Source organism: Botryllus schlosseri, chromosome 12 (genome assembly GCF_051294905.1).
Source record: "Botryllus schlosseri isolate E-star chromosome 12, Bs_hap1, whole genome shotgun sequence".
Lineage (NCBI taxonomy): Eukaryota > Metazoa > Chordata > Ascidiacea > Stolidobranchia > Styelidae > Botryllus > Botryllus schlosseri.
This window is the reverse complement of record NC_137247.1, coordinates 14,782,549-14,801,510: the sequence shown is the minus strand read 5'-3', so window position 1 is coordinate 14,801,510 and position 18,962 is coordinate 14,782,549. Positions and strand designations below refer to the sequence as shown.

General features: G+C 41.6%; 2 protein-coding genes and 1 long non-coding RNA gene across 5 annotated transcripts in view; 1 reads left to right on the top strand and 2 right to left on the bottom strand.

Annotated features, from left to right (window-relative positions):
* LOC145452449 (uncharacterized) overlaps positions 1-18,962 on the top strand; it is a 44,430-nt gene that overhangs the window by 2,701 nt on the left and 22,767 nt on the right. The gene's annotated exons all lie outside the window — the stretch shown is intronic.
* LOC145452447 (A-kinase anchor protein 7-like) lies at positions 6,998-17,085 on the bottom strand. Of its 3 annotated transcripts, none has more exons than XM_080330636.1 (7): positions 16,967-17,085; positions 16,345-16,452; positions 14,627-14,756; positions 14,395-14,555; positions 14,184-14,300; positions 11,873-12,014; positions 6,998-7,412 (listed from the first exon to the last, which is right to left on the bottom strand). In XM_080330636.1, exons 1-6 carry the CDS (start codon positions 17,058-17,060, stop codon positions 11,890-11,892), a joined length of 735 nt encoding a protein of 244 aa, XP_080186762.1. In that variant the 5' UTR covers positions 17,061-17,085; the 3' UTR covers positions 6,998-7,412; positions 11,873-11,889. The 3 variants fall into 3 exon arrangements, with proteins under 3 accessions (XP_080186762.1, XP_080186761.1, XP_080186763.1); XM_080330635.1 differs by having other exon boundaries at positions 16,915-17,056; XM_080330637.1 differs by lacking the exons at positions 6,998-7,412; positions 11,873-12,014 and having other exon boundaries at positions 13,522-14,300; positions 16,915-17,056.
* On the bottom strand, positions 17,075-18,465 carry LOC145452448 (small ribosomal subunit protein mS25-like). Its single transcript, XM_080330638.1, has one exon. It carries the CDS (start codon positions 18,391-18,393, stop codon positions 17,713-17,715), a length of 681 nt encoding a protein of 226 aa, XP_080186764.1. The 5' UTR covers positions 18,394-18,465; the 3' UTR covers positions 17,075-17,712.

Below are 18,962 nucleotides of genomic sequence, written 5' to 3'. Positions count from 1 at the left end.
TCAAATCGTCCGCACCCTGCCATAAGTTGGTAATAACGAAACCGTCTCCCAGTGCTGAAATAGCGGGGGTTCCACCTGAACAAATGCATTTTGTGGCGAGGAACAACCGACTGGTGATTGTTATTGGTGTTATGCTTAGTTTACCAGTGGTTCCAAACCAGCTGTATCCAACATACACGGCCCACGCCATGTCAAAGCAATGCTATGTCTATAAGCACAGTAAATGAAAAAATACTTTATCATCCAACAAGTTGAAATTATATTAGGAAATTCTTTCACGCAAATAATTATACTCCCTCAAGAAAGCTAATGTGGGACATTTTCGCTGGCCGCATCAAAACCACACGACGGTAGTGTTGCATGTTCACTCCAGTCAGTGAAATTGACACAAAATTCCGAGAAGGTAAAACAGTGCACACTCAGTTCAAAGTTTTTTGGGAAAATGGACTAAACTAAATAGTTCACATAGGAGAAAACGCCAAGCCAATGCGAAACACTGTTACAACCCGAATGGTAATGATTAAAAATGAACCTAATTCCAACGACCGCGTTTTACACTTCAATATCTCAAATCCTCACAATACGCAGGACCAACGCCGCTTCGCGACCATGGAAATTGGAAAGGGAGCATATGCATAGGAGTACGTCAACCTATGCCGTCGTTAGAGCCAGTGGCGTAGGTAGGGTTGCATTCAAAACGGTCCGAAAGGGGTCCGCGAAGACAAAAAGGTTGAGGACCACGGCGCTATATGATGACACATACTCTTTTATTCAACATCCCTTGAGTGGAATTTTTTTCGATTCATCCATAAAATTCATAGGGTGTTGACCAATAATACAATAGCCAAATCAAGCAAAATAGTTGCACTAACTAATCATGCAAGAACTGAAACATGCCTATATCATCATTGGTCTATTAGCAATTTTTATCAGCTCAATATACCACAAAATGCGATACAATGAAAAGATAGGAAGGTGTTGAAGCGACTCGGAGCAGTCTATGGAATCAGACACCCCACCTTGGCCTAGGTGATGTAAAGAGGAGGCATGCGCACTAAATGAAAACTAAAAGATGACAGTATAGAAAAAACGCAAGCGAGAAAAATGGGGTGGCATGTCATGGAAGGCGAGATCGATGGTCAGGCCGTGGTCCGGTAATCTTGAGGATGGACAAGTATTTTTTTGGTAGTAGTTACTACTTGTATTTCGACTTGAATGTGGACATGGACATGCTCGTCGACTGTCGGATGGCCGGCGGGATACTGTTTCACACATCAGGTCCGGCATATTTGATAGAGCGATAATCTTTTCGGTCGATCATATGCTATTTTGGACGACGTGGACGCGCGTGTGCTGTACTTGCGCGCTTTTGATTCCGAGGCGAAGAAGTCGTTGAAATATTCGGGGCAATGAACAGTGGAACTATTTATATAACAATTGTCTGTGATGTTTTATCGCTATAACGAGGCATTTGCTGGTAACAATGTCGATTTACGTGCAATATGAATGCATCCTCAAGTTCGAGCCTAAATCGAAACGTGATTTCATGGCAACATTTGAGTTATTATTAATTATATTTTTGACGGTTGCGAGTTGCGACCAAACATTCTTCTTTGGCTTGCTGTAGCTTATATTATATTACACAGCAGAAAAGTAGTATCATTTGAGTATGTCTCAGAGGTCCTCGGATCGTGTGCCTTTGGACCCATCGGGTGGGGACAGATGATACGTTCGAGCGACAGCGTTTGAACGTTCATAAATATTTTTTGAAAAGACGGATATTCATTCATGCGCAATAGGCTGGGCCGTAACAGCACTTCGTCAGCCCCCCCAAAACGTTGGTCTTGGGCCCCCCACAGGGTAATAAACCGGACTTATGGGGGGCTTCGCCCCCAGACCCCCCTTAAAGACTCTATGCGCTATTTCCGCTACTTATCATCTATATTAAGTGTGTCTATCATTATCTCGTTTAACCGCGCGAAGCGCGAAAAATTGGCATAATTCATGATAGAATCGGTCAATATGATCGAGAATTGCATATATATTGCTATCAATTTTTATCCTCTCTCTGCTCACGTATCAAGATTTACCGGTAGAGCGGAGTGAGGTGTGTTTGAAAAAGTAGATAAGACATGTAAATGGCAAGATTCGCAAGATTGCATTGCTCGGCCGATAACAGTTGAATAGAGAAAGAAATAACAGCAACAGAGCAATATAAAGGTAAACGAGAACGGACGGCGCAACAGTTAAATTAACCAATCATCAACCAAACAGAACAATTAAGAGTTGTTGAGGAAAATAACGGAACGCAAATAAAGGACAGTTGAATTAAACTGATTCACTGAAACATACAAACTGATCAACTAAAAACATGACTCGTCAAAACACTCCCCCACTTGACCGACTATGATCGGTCAACATATTCTTCTATCATCCAAATTCCAACGATAAACGAGTAGATGGAGATTCGAGAGAATGCAACTACTGCTCGGTCCTATCATCGTGGCGTCTCGTTTCTACTTTTGCGGCTTGCTGCGCAGCGTTTTGTCGGTCTACAGCAGGGGTGGGCAAACTTTTGAGCTCGCGGGCCGCATTCAACATCTGGATCCATTCGCGGGCCGCACGATATAAAATTGGGATTCTAAACCAAAACACAATATTGGTATTTGATTATATAGCGAGGACATGGAGATAATCTATATGCTTATTTAAAACCAAACAAACATTGCTTTGACGAAATCGTACACGCGCCAGAAACAGTGGCAGGACTTTATAAGCTGATCGCGACCTCAAAAAACCAATTTGTCAAAACTATAGGGATGAAAGTCGGCGTAAGCAGCTATCTGTTCATACATTTGCTAATTCCACTTTTCGGTCAGTTCCCGGACACACATATTGACAGCATCAAAACCATGTTAGCTTCAAACACGCTTCTTCTACATGTAGATAACATATAAAAAGCCTACTTTTACGCCAGAGGTGGCCAACCGTTTAGCCCTTCACGGACGCAATTCGACTACTGATGTAGCCTACGGCTGCATTCCTGGGCATATCCGTTACGAACGAGCTGGGCGCCAAATAACCATGTTACAGTGCATATGTCTATTTCCGGTGAACTCCGGACTCGTCTATTTAAGGCTTACTATACGAACCGAAATTGCGAGTGGGCACAGTAAACGGTAACCGTACATATTCGCGCGAAGCGCGAAAAATTTTTCAGATTCACTAATTAATTTCTTCAATAATATTTGTAGTTTTACATATTACTATCGAACTTTAACCTTTCTCATCCCGTGTGATCAGATTCACCAGTAGAGTTGATGGAGGGGGTGATTTCGAGGATTTAGGGCAAGGTATAAATTCGTCAATTCAAATTGCATGTCTACGGTCGCCAACACATGCTAATTGAATTCCGTGTCCACGGCTGCACAAATTTCCTACGGCCTCAGGTTGCCCACACCTCTTTTACGCATACAGAGAACGAATCTACCGAATACACCCGCGAATCGTTTTCTCCAAGCACAGCACTAAAATTAATGAACGTTGCTGGAGTGGCCAATCTGAAATCACACTCGTGATCCGAATTATATCAATCCCGTTTAGGATTTCTGTGATATTTAGCAGTTCAAACCTTTTAAAATGCGTGGGCCTTGAGGTCGGGCTGTCGCGCCTGAAATTATATATAAAATAATGTATGAAGTATTTATTTAGAATTAACATGGTAAAATATATTAAGATAAAGTTTAATTAAGTCCATGTAGATTTTTAGTACGCATTTTATCAATATTTTTCATAAGTTTCATGAGACTCTCGCGGGCCGCACAAAACGGTGTTGCGGGCCGCATGCGGCCCGCGGGCCGTAGTTTGCCCACCCCTGGTCTACAGCAATCCTAAATGGGCCTCTCGGTAATTGGATTGGAAATCGGACAAATTCCGTCTGTTTGAATTCGCCATTGTGGTTGATCCGTCCCAACGCATTAGGCAATAATGAGTATGTATGTTTCTCGCAATGCAGGGGGGGAAGCGTCAACTGTCGAAACCATACACTTGGAGTAGGACATGCACTCATGGTATGCATATGCGCTGATCGTGTGTATGTGTATTATGAGTCGGTGTATATGACGCAAAAACATCAAGGACAAAAATAAACTACGTCCTTTCCTGCTCGCGGGCCAGTTTTTCAGGTAGGACCACTCAATAATTATAATTAAACATATCAGGGCGTATACCTGTAGGCAGGAACGAAACAGCACATTGTCAGGCCCCAAAAAAACTTAGGCCTTGGGCTCCCATAGGGTGATAAATCGACCCCCCTTCCCCCTCCAGCATCACGTTGTTCGCTTTTACCACGAAATTAGTTGTAATATATTTACTGGCCACGCGCGAACATTTTCGATGATTCATAATAAAATCGGTTCATAAGATCGGGAATTTGATATATATATATTGCTATCAATTTCTTGTCCTCTCTTCTCGCGTAATCAGATTTACCGGTAGAGTTGAGTGAGGTGTCTTGGAAATTGTACGGCGCGGAAATAATAATTAAACATCTTCGGGCGGGCGGACGCGGTGGTATAACTACGTTACATGATGTTATTTCGTGACTTCCGCAATATCAAAAATTGTAGAATCGCATGAACGTACTAAACTATTACACGCACACGATTTAAAACTGGTATTTCTTTACTGGCATATAAGTTTTCCCTGTGGGATGGTATTTGTCTTGTGAGGTTCAGATTGCCAAGACAGGAACATTCGGCGCCAGTCATTTAGGCGCCTATGGACAATTAAACTTATATGTATCAGCATAAGCGCATTACTTTTCGGCCAAGGTTTTCTCGCTGCCGATCGTTCTGGCACATGCACCTCTTGGAGTCGCATGTTACATTGCCTGAAACCTTATATCTTGGTGCGTCGTGGCGCGGTAATGACCAACGCCGATGTGCCCATTTCTATAAATCTTGCGTAGGCTATTATTTATTGGGTGAAGAGTACCCATGCAATAATCAAGATATTTGGAAACCAGAGATCGCGCGCAGCGCGAAAATGTTTTGAAAAAGCTGCATAAATTTTCAAAAAATACTCTATAATTTATGGTAACTCACGAAATAAATTTGGGCCCCCTTTGAGCTCGCCCCCCCCCAATTAGGGGGTTTGGGGTGCGGCAGTTACGGTTCTGGCAATAGGCATAGCTTGTATCCAAGTGTTGACCCAGCAAAAGATCTGCTGTTATCGGCTGAACATTTGGGGCCAAATATCAGTCTCCAATTTTTGATCCATCGGTACCAAATCTCCCCTAGCCATCTCTCCGTGCTGTGTTCACTGTACAGTCTCTGCCGTCTCTGCAGAGCTACAACGGCCAAGTACGTGGCTGCTACGCCACCGGTTAGAGCAGGGGCGGGCATCTTCTCCAGTCGGCGGGCCGGATATAGGAAAATTAAGTGATACTTGGCGGGCCGGATTTCTGAATCGATACATTATTCGCCCATTTATCCACATATACAAGGAATAAATCGTATTTAATGAATACATTTTAACGACAGCAATGTCACTTCACACTTCACAGCCATTTCTCGCCGATGATGACGAAGACAATGTGGATTTGAGAATAGCGTTGTCATGCAGGCGCCACCATGTCTGGTACTATCTGATCAATCAACACACGTTGCAGTCCTTAATTAAGATTTCAAGGCGTTCGGTAAGTCCAGTACCACAAATTTACAAAGATATCAATTCATTAGGGTTGATTAGGTGACGAGATAGCGTCGCTGTTCAACTGTGTGGCCTAATTAATCTCGATATTGAATTCGTGCGGCCCGCGACCCGTTTTGAGTTGGCAACCGCTGGCATAAGCGGTGTCTTACAAAAGCCCAGAAGTGTGCCGTGCTACATGTCGGCAGTTACGGAATCTAAAATAAAAAATATCAGCCTGGTGTAAATGACCATTGTAGTCGACAAACACCATGATTACCACAAACGACATTAGAGTTGAGTCTTCTCGCTTCGACGAACCACTCTCGCACGCTGCGCATACACGTATATAATAACATACAGTCACCAAAATTGAACCTAGTAAGCAAGTAGTGGGGAATCTCGGCAGACTGGGGCCGCGGGACACATTATCATGTAAGACGGAAAACAGCCCACCCCTGGGTTAGAGCTACTGTTTTAACGGTTTATAACTGTTACTCAATCGGTCAATCATCTAATTTTTGTCAATTCTGTTGTTTGCTAATAAAGGTGTTGCTAGAATAGTCCCTATAATCCATAATATAATAATGTAGGGGTAAGCTATCTATTTTGTAGTGGCTTGATAATACAGCATTCCAATGAAAAACAAAAGAATAGATTTGGAGGCTAACATTATGAAATCATCTGACTGGTCTTGCCCCCTACGCAATGAGAAGGGTTTGAATCCGGCCCGTAACCCAAGTCAACATTGCCCCCGTTGTAAACCTTTGCTGCTTGCGGATCGGCGAACGCTCAGAAATCAAAATCAACTCAGAACGTAATTACGACAAAAAGTATGGAACTCAAGGACAAATAATTGGAGCTTCCACGTAATTAGAAATGCTTGCTGTCTTGGGGATGTTTTTCTGCAAGGCAAAGTCCTGTTGAAACCAACAACTTAAATTTGACTGTTTCGCTTCCTTTGACAAAAATGCGACTTCGCAATTTTTACCGTCAGTATTTGTTTAAAAAGTCTTCTTAGCTTTCGCATGTTAATCGTCTTAAATATGTTGCAGGTTACTCTCTAACAGTCTGGCATAATAATCGCTGCATTATGATACAACAGCAATCCAAAGTAGACCATGAAATCTGTATCAAGCATTTCAAATCAGTGTAAAAACTGGTGTTATTTTCCTAGGTAATGGACAGGGTTTCAACCTCAGACATTTTGCAATGAAGAGGGAAATTTAGATATCTTTATCTCTTAAATTACTGGCAGCGGACAGATGTACACAAATGTATCGCCTTATTGAAAAAAATGCGACTCTTCGAGTCAAACGATACTATCATGTATTTGCGTGAAACATTCGTAATTAAAATCATTCAAAAAAAGTACAAGGATACATTTCTCAATAACAACGATAAAATAGGATTCACCCGAAATAAAGTCGGTAAAAGATCATTGCACTGTAAACGCCAACACCTAAAAGTACCTAATCGCAAGCATATCGACTATAAAAACGGAGCGCGACAGCACATACAGGCTGAAAATTATTTAGCAGACGAATTTTCTTCATTGTTATCTTCTCGCGCCACAGTGTCCCCGTCGCTGCCAGACATTTTCGACATCTCCGCGAAAGCACCCTCTTTACTTTTGCAAGCGGCGCCGGCTAAGATATAGTTCGTCAAATAGTCGGCATATTTTTCTTCGGGCGATTTTTCATCGGCCGCGAATCCTGGGTCTAAAACGAATTGGCTACGTCATAAAGTATTGAACTGTATGCGACAAACGTGGGCGTAGCTTCGGCACAGAGAACTCAGCATTCCCAGATGTAAAAGTAGGCCTGCTCTTCAAGTCAAGGAAGAATTGAAGTAGAATTATGGAACTACTGAATACCACGGTTCTGGCACACGTTCGCATGTTTATAGCGCAACAAATCTCAAACGCCGCACTCTAGCCCGTCACCTAACGGGACTCCGGATTTGGCCCACAGAGCTATCTTGGTCAGCCTGCACGTTTGTCCGTGACGCAATTTCATGCTGTTTAGTTGACTTGACATCATTACATCCTTTAACGGAAGCACCTCTAACGACCAATGTGTACAACCATAGTGTCCTATATGATGCAAACACAAGCGAATCTCACGGCTCAGTGAAATTGGCCTACGTCACACTTTATATTTGGTTAACGGCAATTTGACGGTACTTTTTGACCGGATTGACGAGCATTCAATTTCATAAAAACGGGTATCAATCGAAAGCTACCGCGGTACTGATTGCGAAAATATAAATTTCATTATGCTCGTGGCCCTGGCACCCCCAAAATCAGCCCCGAATGTTGGATTGTAACAGCTGTCCGAGCAGGGTGCCAATAATCTTCTTGCGCAACCCTGCACCTAACCTCATTTCCCACGACCTTAATCTTATATCGATTAAGTAGTCTGCGAAGCACGTGCTTTGAGAGATCGCCAGTGTAGCGCCGCAGCGGTCGTGCTCGCGCTCAAGTCACAGAGTCGTATTCAGACAATTAGATACATCTAACTTTGTTCTTTCTATATTCGTTAATACATTGCAGTATGATTTGAACCTGGTAAATCTACAAGTTTTCGACCAGTAATTACTACTATTTTGCTGTTCTGTGCTATTGAAGAAAGCTCCTTAGATCTGTGTGATCAGGATTGCAAGAGTATACTCAGAGCGGTCATTAGTCAGTTGACTAGTGCGTACAACGGGAACTGTAGCTGTAGCGTCGACTCCAATCAAGCACTATACCAGCGTGTCTTGCAACAAGTCGTTGCAACGGCCGCTACATGGATTGTAATGGATTTTGTTATTGTGGCGCAATCGGCAAGCCGTGATATTTGCTTGTGTCCACACCATATAGGACGCTATGGTACAACTGTACATCGAACGTGTTCCTTCGATAATTTCATCACGTGAAAACACCACAAGATAGCGACGTGAAGAAAAGATAGGAAGGTGTCGAAATAGGTTACCACATTATGGATTTGGGAGAGGGCACTTTTTCAAAATTTTCAGACTTGAAAAAAAGATCGTCACCTCCGTTCGAACCACGAAATTCCTTTTCAGCGTCATTTATGCGAATTTTCAGTCGACTCTATCCATCAACTTAGGACGAATTGCCAAAAAGGAGGACATTTAGGCGTCCTTGGAGGACATTTTCAAAAACCCGAAAAAGGAGGACGTATAGTAACCCTATGTCGAAACGATCTCAGTTAGTATCTCAATCAGACACCCACATTGACCTTGTTTGACGTTGGGTTCCCTACCTACGGTAGGCTAGTTATCTATACTTTAACGTAGTGCCACACTCACACTCTCCCGAATTTCATCGTGGTCGGTTGACTTTATTCAGTTATTGCCACATCGGTCAACCTGCCGCTAAAACAGCTCTGAGGATACTGACATATCGTTTGGCTCATCGGCATATATTACAGTCATCGTTTCCGCGTCAACGCCGACGGAACTCGATACCAACAATGTACAATGCGATGTAATGATAATGTAGGATGTCGAAACGACCGTGTATCTTCTCTCAATCCACCTTGACCTTTCGACTGTCATTTTCGTTTTTAGACGCTCTCCCTTGCTCTTTTTATTCGTTCATCACCGAGAATTTGTATCACTGGGCTCATTTTGTCAAGACGCCGCGAAAGCAGCTAAGGAACAAACGGAACTGGAGAGGATGTAACACAGCGGCAGCAGTGTAGATTTACCACGACACGACACATGAGAAGCTAGCGCCTCAAGCTTTACCTTGCATGCTCCCACGTCCCGAAATATATCAGCAACCTGCGCTACGTTAACAAACCGCTACTACAACTTGATCACCAAAGCCGCGGTCAGAATAGAGAGCGTTACGGAAATTGATTCATTCGCGAGCGCCAGTCAACACTATGTGACGCATGCAGCGACTGCATTGGACCATAAAACACCAATATAAGACAGCCAGACAGGGGTGACGTGCGTTGAGATGCGGAAATGCTTCTGCTTCCTACCGGAATTCTTGGCATTTCAACCGCTGCAGCATGGCATCAGTGGCGCGAAAATCAGCGCGAGACAAAAACAAATTGAACAAGGTCGGGTTTAAAAATATCGAATGCAGCCAGCTATGCGTAAGATCGGTGGGTCTTTGCCAGGGCACTCCTTAGTAGTTGTAGGTCATAGACCAAGGTGCTTGCGTTTCGAAAACATGCCGCTGAATAAAATTCACTTGTGGACATGAAAGTCATAGCAGTTCCAACCAATTGAACTGGGGTCCTATTCGTTTATTCTGTGTCCCAAAGTTGAACTTGGAAGCCAAGGCATACCACGAGTTGGTTGATATTGAACCTTATCAACAACTATCAACAACTTCCTCCAGCGATTGAGCACCTAACTGATGCAGAGTTGGAAGAATGCCGCGAGAAGCCTCTGATTTTGTTTCATCCATGCGACAATCAAACAGTGGAACAACATGTAAAGCTCGTAACAGAAGCATCAGCACAAGTTACGGGATTTGAAAGACCTCTCAATTGCCAAAAAATTAAGTCTCGTAAACTGATGAAAAAATTTGACACAAAAATGCATTTTCAATAAGCCGTTAAATGTGAGTGTTTCATTATAATGTTTTGAACCGATTTTAAAAGGACAGTGTTGTGAATATATTTGTATTATGGGTCCAATATTCGGTATTGTCAGTGTGTTACTTTTAGTTTCAAAAATCTTATGACAGAATAAATGCTGAATTTCAACAAAAATGTGCGTATATATTGTTTTTTGGCTATAACTCATTTTGTGTTCACAATAGAGAAAACTTTCTTCTGAAGACAGATAGAAACATGATGCTTCAGATTTTGAGCTATATATCATGACTCTACGACCAGCGGTTGCCGAGATGGGCCATTTTACCCCCCACGTGCAGAAATTGGGGGGTTGCCGGCTGGAAAATGGGGGCAACACCCTGAAGTCACTTTTTATTGAAGTTTTAGGTCATTTGTCAGGATTGAGGAAGCCCTTTCTTCGATTTGAAAAAAAAAGTCATTTTCACTCCACCCTATTATACATAGGTGATTAAAGTAGTCAAAATTGCCACTCAAGTAGAAATAACTGAGGGGAATAGGACGTTATGTATTTTTCCTTGATGTTTTTTTTGCGGCACATATACCGACTCATGACATACACACAGCAAACGATCTGTGCATATCCATACCATGAGTGCATGATGTGCATAAGCCGCTGGACAAGTAAGGTGCAGATATAACACCGTGTACAGCTTTCTAAGTCTTGCCATCCCGGAAACGCTGAGCGCCGATTGTGGATGTCACTGATACCAGTTTTCCTGCAGGTCTTTGGTCTGACCCGGCCGGGGTTCGAACCCACGACCTACCGATCAAGAAGCCGGACGCTCCACCATTACGGCTTATCTTTTTACTGACAAGTATAAATTTTTGAGTCATGTCAAAACTTTTGCAAGTAGACGTTGAAACTGACAGAACTGAATAGCATTTGAGTAAGCAGTTTCAAAAAGTATATTTATCCGTGGGATTGCAACGATTTTAGCAGAATAAGATGCGGCTACCTGTCTTTGCAGGATTGCAACTAACGCAAAACGATTAATGACACCACAAATCGGCACAATCTTCTAAAATATAATCAGAGATTGCGTTACAATAGGGTTACCATACGTCCTGTTTCAAGAGGATTTGTCCTCTTTTTTCACTTTCTTGAAAGTGTCCTCGGAGGACGCCCAAATGTCCTCTTTTTTGAGAATTTGTCCACTTTTTTTGAAAATTTTGGTTAAATGCGTGTGAAAATTGGACCGAGATATAGGAAATCAGCACTCAAGTAACAATCCGGTGTGTCTTTTGGGAGTTGAGCCAGTAAGACAACCTCCTTTTTTAGTCAACCATCTACAAATTCGAGATAAATTTACCAATTTTACCGGATTTTCATCCGGTATTGTCAGTTGAAAAAGTGTATTCTTTTCTAATTCCCAAAATGCGATACAAGGGATATTTCATGCGGTTATTCCCTCATGACAGTGATGCAAACTAATCACAAAACTAATTTCTACTTTTCAAAATAAAAAAATACAAGTAAGTTTGAAGGAAGTGGAAGTTCCACGAAAATTTCTACAAAAATTACATAATACAGATTACTCTGCCAGTAAATGCGACCAAACTAGGAGTGTCCTCCTTACCAAAAACAACTTCGTTTTCACACTGATAGTAACCATCCGCAGCCTTTGACCTCATACTGAGAAGTTGCAAAGAGGTAGCGATCTGCAGACCAAAACTCATGTCTTTGATATGTTGGAAATGTGACTTGTCCACACGTCGTAACTGAAAAATATCAAGTATAAAACAGAGACATACCGAAATTTTCCATGTATAATAAGCCCCAACGTGTAGTACGCACCCTGCACAAGCAGTACATGCGTGAATGCCGATTATAAAAGCTTCTCGTGTTGACGAACTTGCGCGTATTATAAGTTACCAGCGATGGTTCTGTTATAGTATTAGCGGAAATCGATTACGCACGTTGAAGTCTGCTCGCGCCAATTCGATGTCATTCTGTTTTGCGATGTCACTGTTGAATAGGGTTACCATACATGCTCTTTAAGAGGATTTGTTCTCTTTTTTTTGGTCAACTAACCACAAAATCGGGAAAAATTAACCATTTTTTCCGGATTTTACTCCAGTATTGTAAGTAAATGTTGAAAAAGTGTCCTATTTTCAGATTCCGAAAATATGGTAACCCTGCTGTTGAAGTATCATGACATAACAATCGCTAACCTAACACAGGTCAACACATATTTTTAGACAAAGTAAGATTGATTTGGGGGTTCCGAAGGGCAGGTTTTTTTTTCCGAAGGGCTGGGCTCAGGTTTTGGAGATAATCCATGGGACTAAAATCGCATAGTTTTGCTGTATGGGCTAGATAAAAATCAGGCCATATTCATATTGATGGAATAACTGAGAACGACATGATGCTTCTTCACAGAAATTTATCCATCTATGAGCAGTGTAAAGGTAGAAAATACAACGATTTACTTCCTATCAAGTGAAACATTCAAGACTAAATACAGTAATTTTGGACTTTTTAGGGGCATAAGTAAAAGTATCTTCTAAGCTAGAGTCAATCTGGCAAAACTAATGTGATATTCGTAATCAGCAACCTTGAAAACCCCAGGAACGACTCCTAGATGTTCTGCCAAATTTTTTTCTCGATTCCATGTTGACGAGTGTAATCATTGTACACTTAACAGTATTGTCTCTAAACGATGGAGAGATACAAGCCAAAGCATGAGAGGCCCGATAGTTTAGGCCAGCGACGATATCTCGAGCACCAGGTCTATTGCAGATACGATTGTTCGCTGTTCAGGACATCGTAACCAGGCCTGTTGCAGATGAGACTGTTTGGGCCAGCGGTGATAGCTTGCGCGAAATGCGCACACGTAACGTACATACAGCAATTAATGACCTATTTTGCTTGCATACAAATAGCAAACCAACATGAGATCGTGTGCTGTTGTGCAAACAGACGAATGCAGCTAATTGTCAACACGCTTCTCGCTAATTGGCAGCGCCCAACACTGATAATACGAATTACTGGGCAGGATGCCTGAATATGATGGGCGATTGACAACAAACAAGAAGTAAGGTGTAATTTCAAGTTTTATTTGGAGATTTTTGTCCAGAACTGTTATGCCCATGCATGATGAGCACCCCCTCGATTTTAGGACAAAAATCAATAAAATTTTGCGCATTATACATGGAAAATTACGGTGCTTGGAATTTGAAGGAACCACAGCTATGCCTCAAAGGCGGTAAAATGCATTGACGATGCTCTCATAGGTTCCAGTACCCAGGTGACTTACTAAAGCTCGACACTTATCCAAGAAACTCGAGGTTCATTCATTTTAAAACTATTTGTCATAACTCAACTCAATATAAGATCACATTCTTTCTACTACTCAAATTTTCCAAGTAACATGAACGAGTTCTTTGACCAGTTCTTCTGGTAAGTCAAAAGTGGTCGGTAAACTCGAATTTGATGAGAAGAATAATCCAGAGTCTCAAGGAAGCATGGTTGGTTATCAAGTCGAAGCTCCTCATTCCATTTTGTAATCCACTCACACACCGAAAAACATCTTGCCCCCGAGTTTTTCATTCATAATCCTGGTCTTATCCATAGTCTATGCTAATTTTGCAAATTCAAAACTTCTAGCTGCTATAACTTCGCTTCCACGGGTTGGAACTGCGTCAAATTTCTTTTGCAACGGTTTTGTAGATAACTAAACAATGGGGTTGACAGTAAAATTTGGATTTTATTTTTTATAGTAAATTCGAAAATTTCAATTGGCTTTGAGTCGGCGTATACTGGTTGGAATTGAGCCAAATTTGGTGAGCAGCGTTTTTTGGCAACCTAACAATTTAATCAGTGAATCCTCGGGATCCGGAGAATAAGTTATATTTGAACAACCAGAATGAAAATGAAATGATGAACACACTTTTTTTTCAGCTGAAAATTCTTCCGGATCTTAGACATTTTCATCATCGTTAAATGCGGCGTGTATTCAAAGTTGCTGGAGCTTTTGTAGTCGACAAATTGTTCTGACAAGAATTCTGAAAAAAATAAATCAAACTTATGAAACGTCCAACTTCAGTAGCTCTACAGGAAGAAACCGTTAACAATATTATGTGTTACTGATCAAATTACCAGCAAGTCCTCTTAAAATCCTCTCGTTCTCGTCAGGATACACTTTGGCAAACACAACTTCTCCTACGAAGTTTCCGATTCCCTCGAATTTCAGATCCAAATTTTGTTGCGACACAATATCACGGATTTCTGCCCGGCAGTCATCCATCGCGGAGACCGCTCTTCAAAATAAAACATCAAAACTATGCAATGGGATTTCACGCACCCCCGAACCAATTTTGCATCGCCTAACCTCTGTAGGGCGCTTTCATTCGGGACGTGCAACAGGCCGAGAGTGATGTGAGCCAGATTTCTGCTGACGACGATATGTTTTAGAAGATTTTCCCGTTCAACCATGTGGTCTTGAATTGCCTGGATGACTCCTGATTTAATAGAATGAGATAGATTGGCCGGTAGAACAGGATTAATATATTGCAAAGCGGGCTTGCGTGGAATTGTGTATCGTAGAAAAAATCTTACCGGAGTCACTTTACAATAGCCATCAAATCAAAACGGACAATAAATAGACAGCGAGACCCAAACTTATCCATTTCACAACACTCGTTGATAATTTTATTGCAAAGGTTGCCAGAGACATATCAAGCAAATCTGGCTGAATCTACAATAAAATGGACCAGAAGAAAAAAAAATCCCTATATTCCCATGTAGCATGGTCAGCGGTCACGGTCCAGTTTCGGATTTGAAAATGCCATGGACCACCTATAAATTCGGTACGGTAAGCTGATTATCAAAAAGACAGTCAGCGCCTTCGCCCAGCTTATTCATGGTATATTCGGGAATCTGATTACTAAAAAAAGCTTAGCACCTTAGCAATCGCCCCGTTCCCATGTGGTGTTATCACGTAAAGTACGGTAAGTGCATGGAAACATTCCTCAGTGCGGCTACTCTCGCTAGCAATGAGCGCAAGCATCAAAGTTTATGCATCTCATTGAGTGGATCACGCTACTAAAGCATCACATATTACACATAAGTAATTGTGATGTCACTAGATGGAACTGCGTACCCCCAAAAGATGATCAAGAGGTATTTTATTCCTCACAGATTTTTAACCTAGTTTTAAATCAGGGGTCACCAACACGCGGCCCGCGGGCCGCATGCGGCCCACGAGGTCATATTTTGCGGCCCGCGACTCGATTTGAGATTTCGGAAGAAAGCTAAGAAAACATTTTTCAAATGCTGAAATTGACATGCAATGGCCGAAATACTGCCAAGACCGAGACGTTTAGAAAACGGCTTAGGGCAGTGGTTCTGAAACTGTGTGGCGCGTCCCTTTGTGGGGGCGTGAAAGCATCTGAAGGGGCGCGGAGCTGCAGTTAACGATTTACCTCGAGATCATTCTTTATAGTTATTGCTCTGTGTACAATCCCGAATTCATATTATAGAATTCTCCCATCAACATTCATAACCATCCATGCCATTAAACTATCCGTTCGGATTGATAGCTTTATGGATGCATTTTGTGATGTGACAAGAAGGAGGGACGACAATTTTCAGTATCATAAAGCGGGGCATGTCTAAAAAGGTTTCAGAACCACTAGCTTAGGGCTTCTTCACAAGATCAAGCTTTACGTGGAGATGGTCTTTCATCTAGTAACTTATCTCGCTAGCCCCAAAAACCGTTTCAAGGTATCGTGCACAGCTCAGGGTTCAAAATAAAATGAAATTGATGACAGTGATATTCTGTTCTATTTTTATTCCTTTAATACAATGTTACTTCTTTTGTGATCACTATGCCCATCGCCTATGTTAGGTAGCACAGCGTTGTACTGACATAGAGTTTTAAAACGTGGTTGCCTACTTTATTACGATATTGAATTCATGTGGCCCGCGGCCGCTACGAACTTTGAAAAGTGGCCCGCGACCTGTTTTGAGTTGGCGACCCCTGTTTTAAATAGTCAGTCTCTAGCCCCAGAAATGCCGATACCCTTAATATTTATTCAGCATTCTCACCTTGGATCTGAGGGTCGTCAATCCTGACAGCGAAAAAGTAATTTGGAAAACCAAGATGAGGCGGGGAATCACTTCTCGCCTTATTCTCTTTTTTCTGTCCTCTTTTATCTTTAAAAAAAAATGCAAGAATCTGAAATTCATAATGAATGTTGCTTATGAAAATTTCAATAATGTCTGGATGAACTTGCACACGATACGCAATGTATTCTGGATATTAGAAAAATTAAATCCTCTCATCACTTTTTCTACTAGTCACTGATCATGGGCAAAACAAGTACATAATGCATTGTCTGCAAATGCTTTTATAAACCCTTTCCATAGATATTCTCGAAAACTAGAATTAATTTGTTTCGAAGCAGCGTGGGTCTGCTTTAAAAGGCACAAGTAGCCACATCTATAGAGTAAAAATATAGACAAATTTCAACAGCCGAACTAGATGATGGATGCCAGGGACCAGGGTCAATTAGAATTCTCACGCTAATGCCAAAAGTCAATAGGAAGACTATAACAAAAATCAGTGACATTTCAACTTTGCTCTGCCTTATGACAAACTCAAGTCAAGCATCTTACCTATGACCACGTTTTTAGTCCATACAAAATGTTCAAAACACTTTGAACTCACTTGGTCTTTTAGTCCTAGAAGACTTAACCCTGCCTTCGCGAATTGGAATTGACGCATTGTCAATTTTGCTACTATCATTTGCTACATCTGACATGTTATAGATTCAAACTGAAGAAAAATAGAAAACCACACATTAATGTGCTGTGGTGTCTATGTGCGGAAGCTGGGGGACAGAAAAATACGAGTATTGGTGACCCTAGTTTATTGTATGCTTCCGAGTAAGCACAACAGGTGTCCTGGTTTGCATGATCAACATCTTTGACCATGATACGATAAGCTTAATCCAGGGTGCGATGTTGCGGACAAACTATACAGAATTTTGAAGCAATGTATAACTAGCAACCTGGATCATATAATCACCGGTTCAAAGCATTTCACATTATGAGTGAATAAAAGTTAGAGTTATATTTCTAAATTCAGTTTTATTGCATGTGGGCAGCAGTCTGGTAGTGGGCTCACCACTTGATTTTAAGTCCAATATCATCAACCTACAGGCATTCAGGCAATGCAATGATATAGCTTTTGGCCACAAACTAAAAATGGGTTTCAATGCACAAAGTAGGCCTACCCTACAGCTTCATACACAATATAATACTAATATATCTGGTGAACAGAGCAAATTCGAATTTGAAAAATTGACGCCACATATACAATGCATTACTTTCAGGGGACCAAAATTTACACGGAAACTAAGTAATACCCGCAGTCCGTTCTAGTTGTCCACGATGGCTTTATTCAAAGTTGTTTCAACTATCTACACCAAAAGGATTTTTCTTTGGATTAAGATTAATTACTTTCCCCCGCAAAGCTACCACAGATCCAGGGGTACAGTCTGGCAAGGACGAGCATGGAACTTGTCCCTCCACCATACAGATACATTTCCGTTCGTATTTGTCCCCGAAATTAGCGGGACTAACAGTCTCTTCGGCGGTTTCTTGTTCAATAAGTTTTTTCGGTTTTCCTATGACCTTCTGAATATGACTTAAAATCTCGAACTGAGATTTTCCGTCGATGTCGACATGAAAAAATTCGCCATCTTCCAAATAAAACGTGATGTACGGCGTCGGAGTCACGTTCTCAATAGTCTCGATTTGTACATCCGGATTCATGTATCTCATCTGCGGTAAATTCATGTAAACTAGATCCGTCGCGCCTTGATGCGTCTGTTCCAGATCCTCGATACTTTCAAACGCAACGTAATTCACAGTCATTACTTTAACGCAGTCGCGAAACACAATTCCTTGTCGCAAATAATCCCTCGTTCTGGTGACTGGGTACAATCCTTTCATGAGACCCTTCATTCTTCCTTCTGGGGGTGTCCTCGAAGAGCCGTACAGTGGGTGATCCCATTGAGACTCGACAAACATTTTTGCTTTCTTTGCTCTGCTGAGCCGTTTAGCGAATCGTACTACAGTTAGCAACACCATAATAGTCAGAGGTTGCTGAATATAGGAGTAAAATATGACTAGAAAATATCAAAAATCGATATAAATTGTATTATCAGATAATAGCGGCAAGGACGAAAAAAACATGCCGAGTTAGTGATGAGGGTTGGTGCTCTGCTCATAACTCTCAAATGCCCAAGCACTTAGATGGCTACAGACTTTTAAAAGATTCAAAATGGACATTGAATGTTCTCAATAGAGCAGTGGTATACCCATCCCAACACGTTCCAATGTAACCTATTTAAAAAGATACTTTAAATTGCTACCGTAAGGCGTACGCAATTATGACACAAAATGAGCTTGAACAATGAGTAACACTTCTTTAATATAGGTCATAGTCCATATATTTTCATGTTTTGTCATCTCTTCACAGAAAAGTACTCAGGCAGCCCGAGTCTGACGGTATTTCACTGATCATTATCCATGGACCATGATCAGAGTCAATTTCACAAATGGTTCCGTTTCGACTGCAGCCTCCGAACAGGAACAAGGGATAAAATACTAACCACGACTACCAAAACTTCAACCACTGAATCATCTAATGCAAGGTC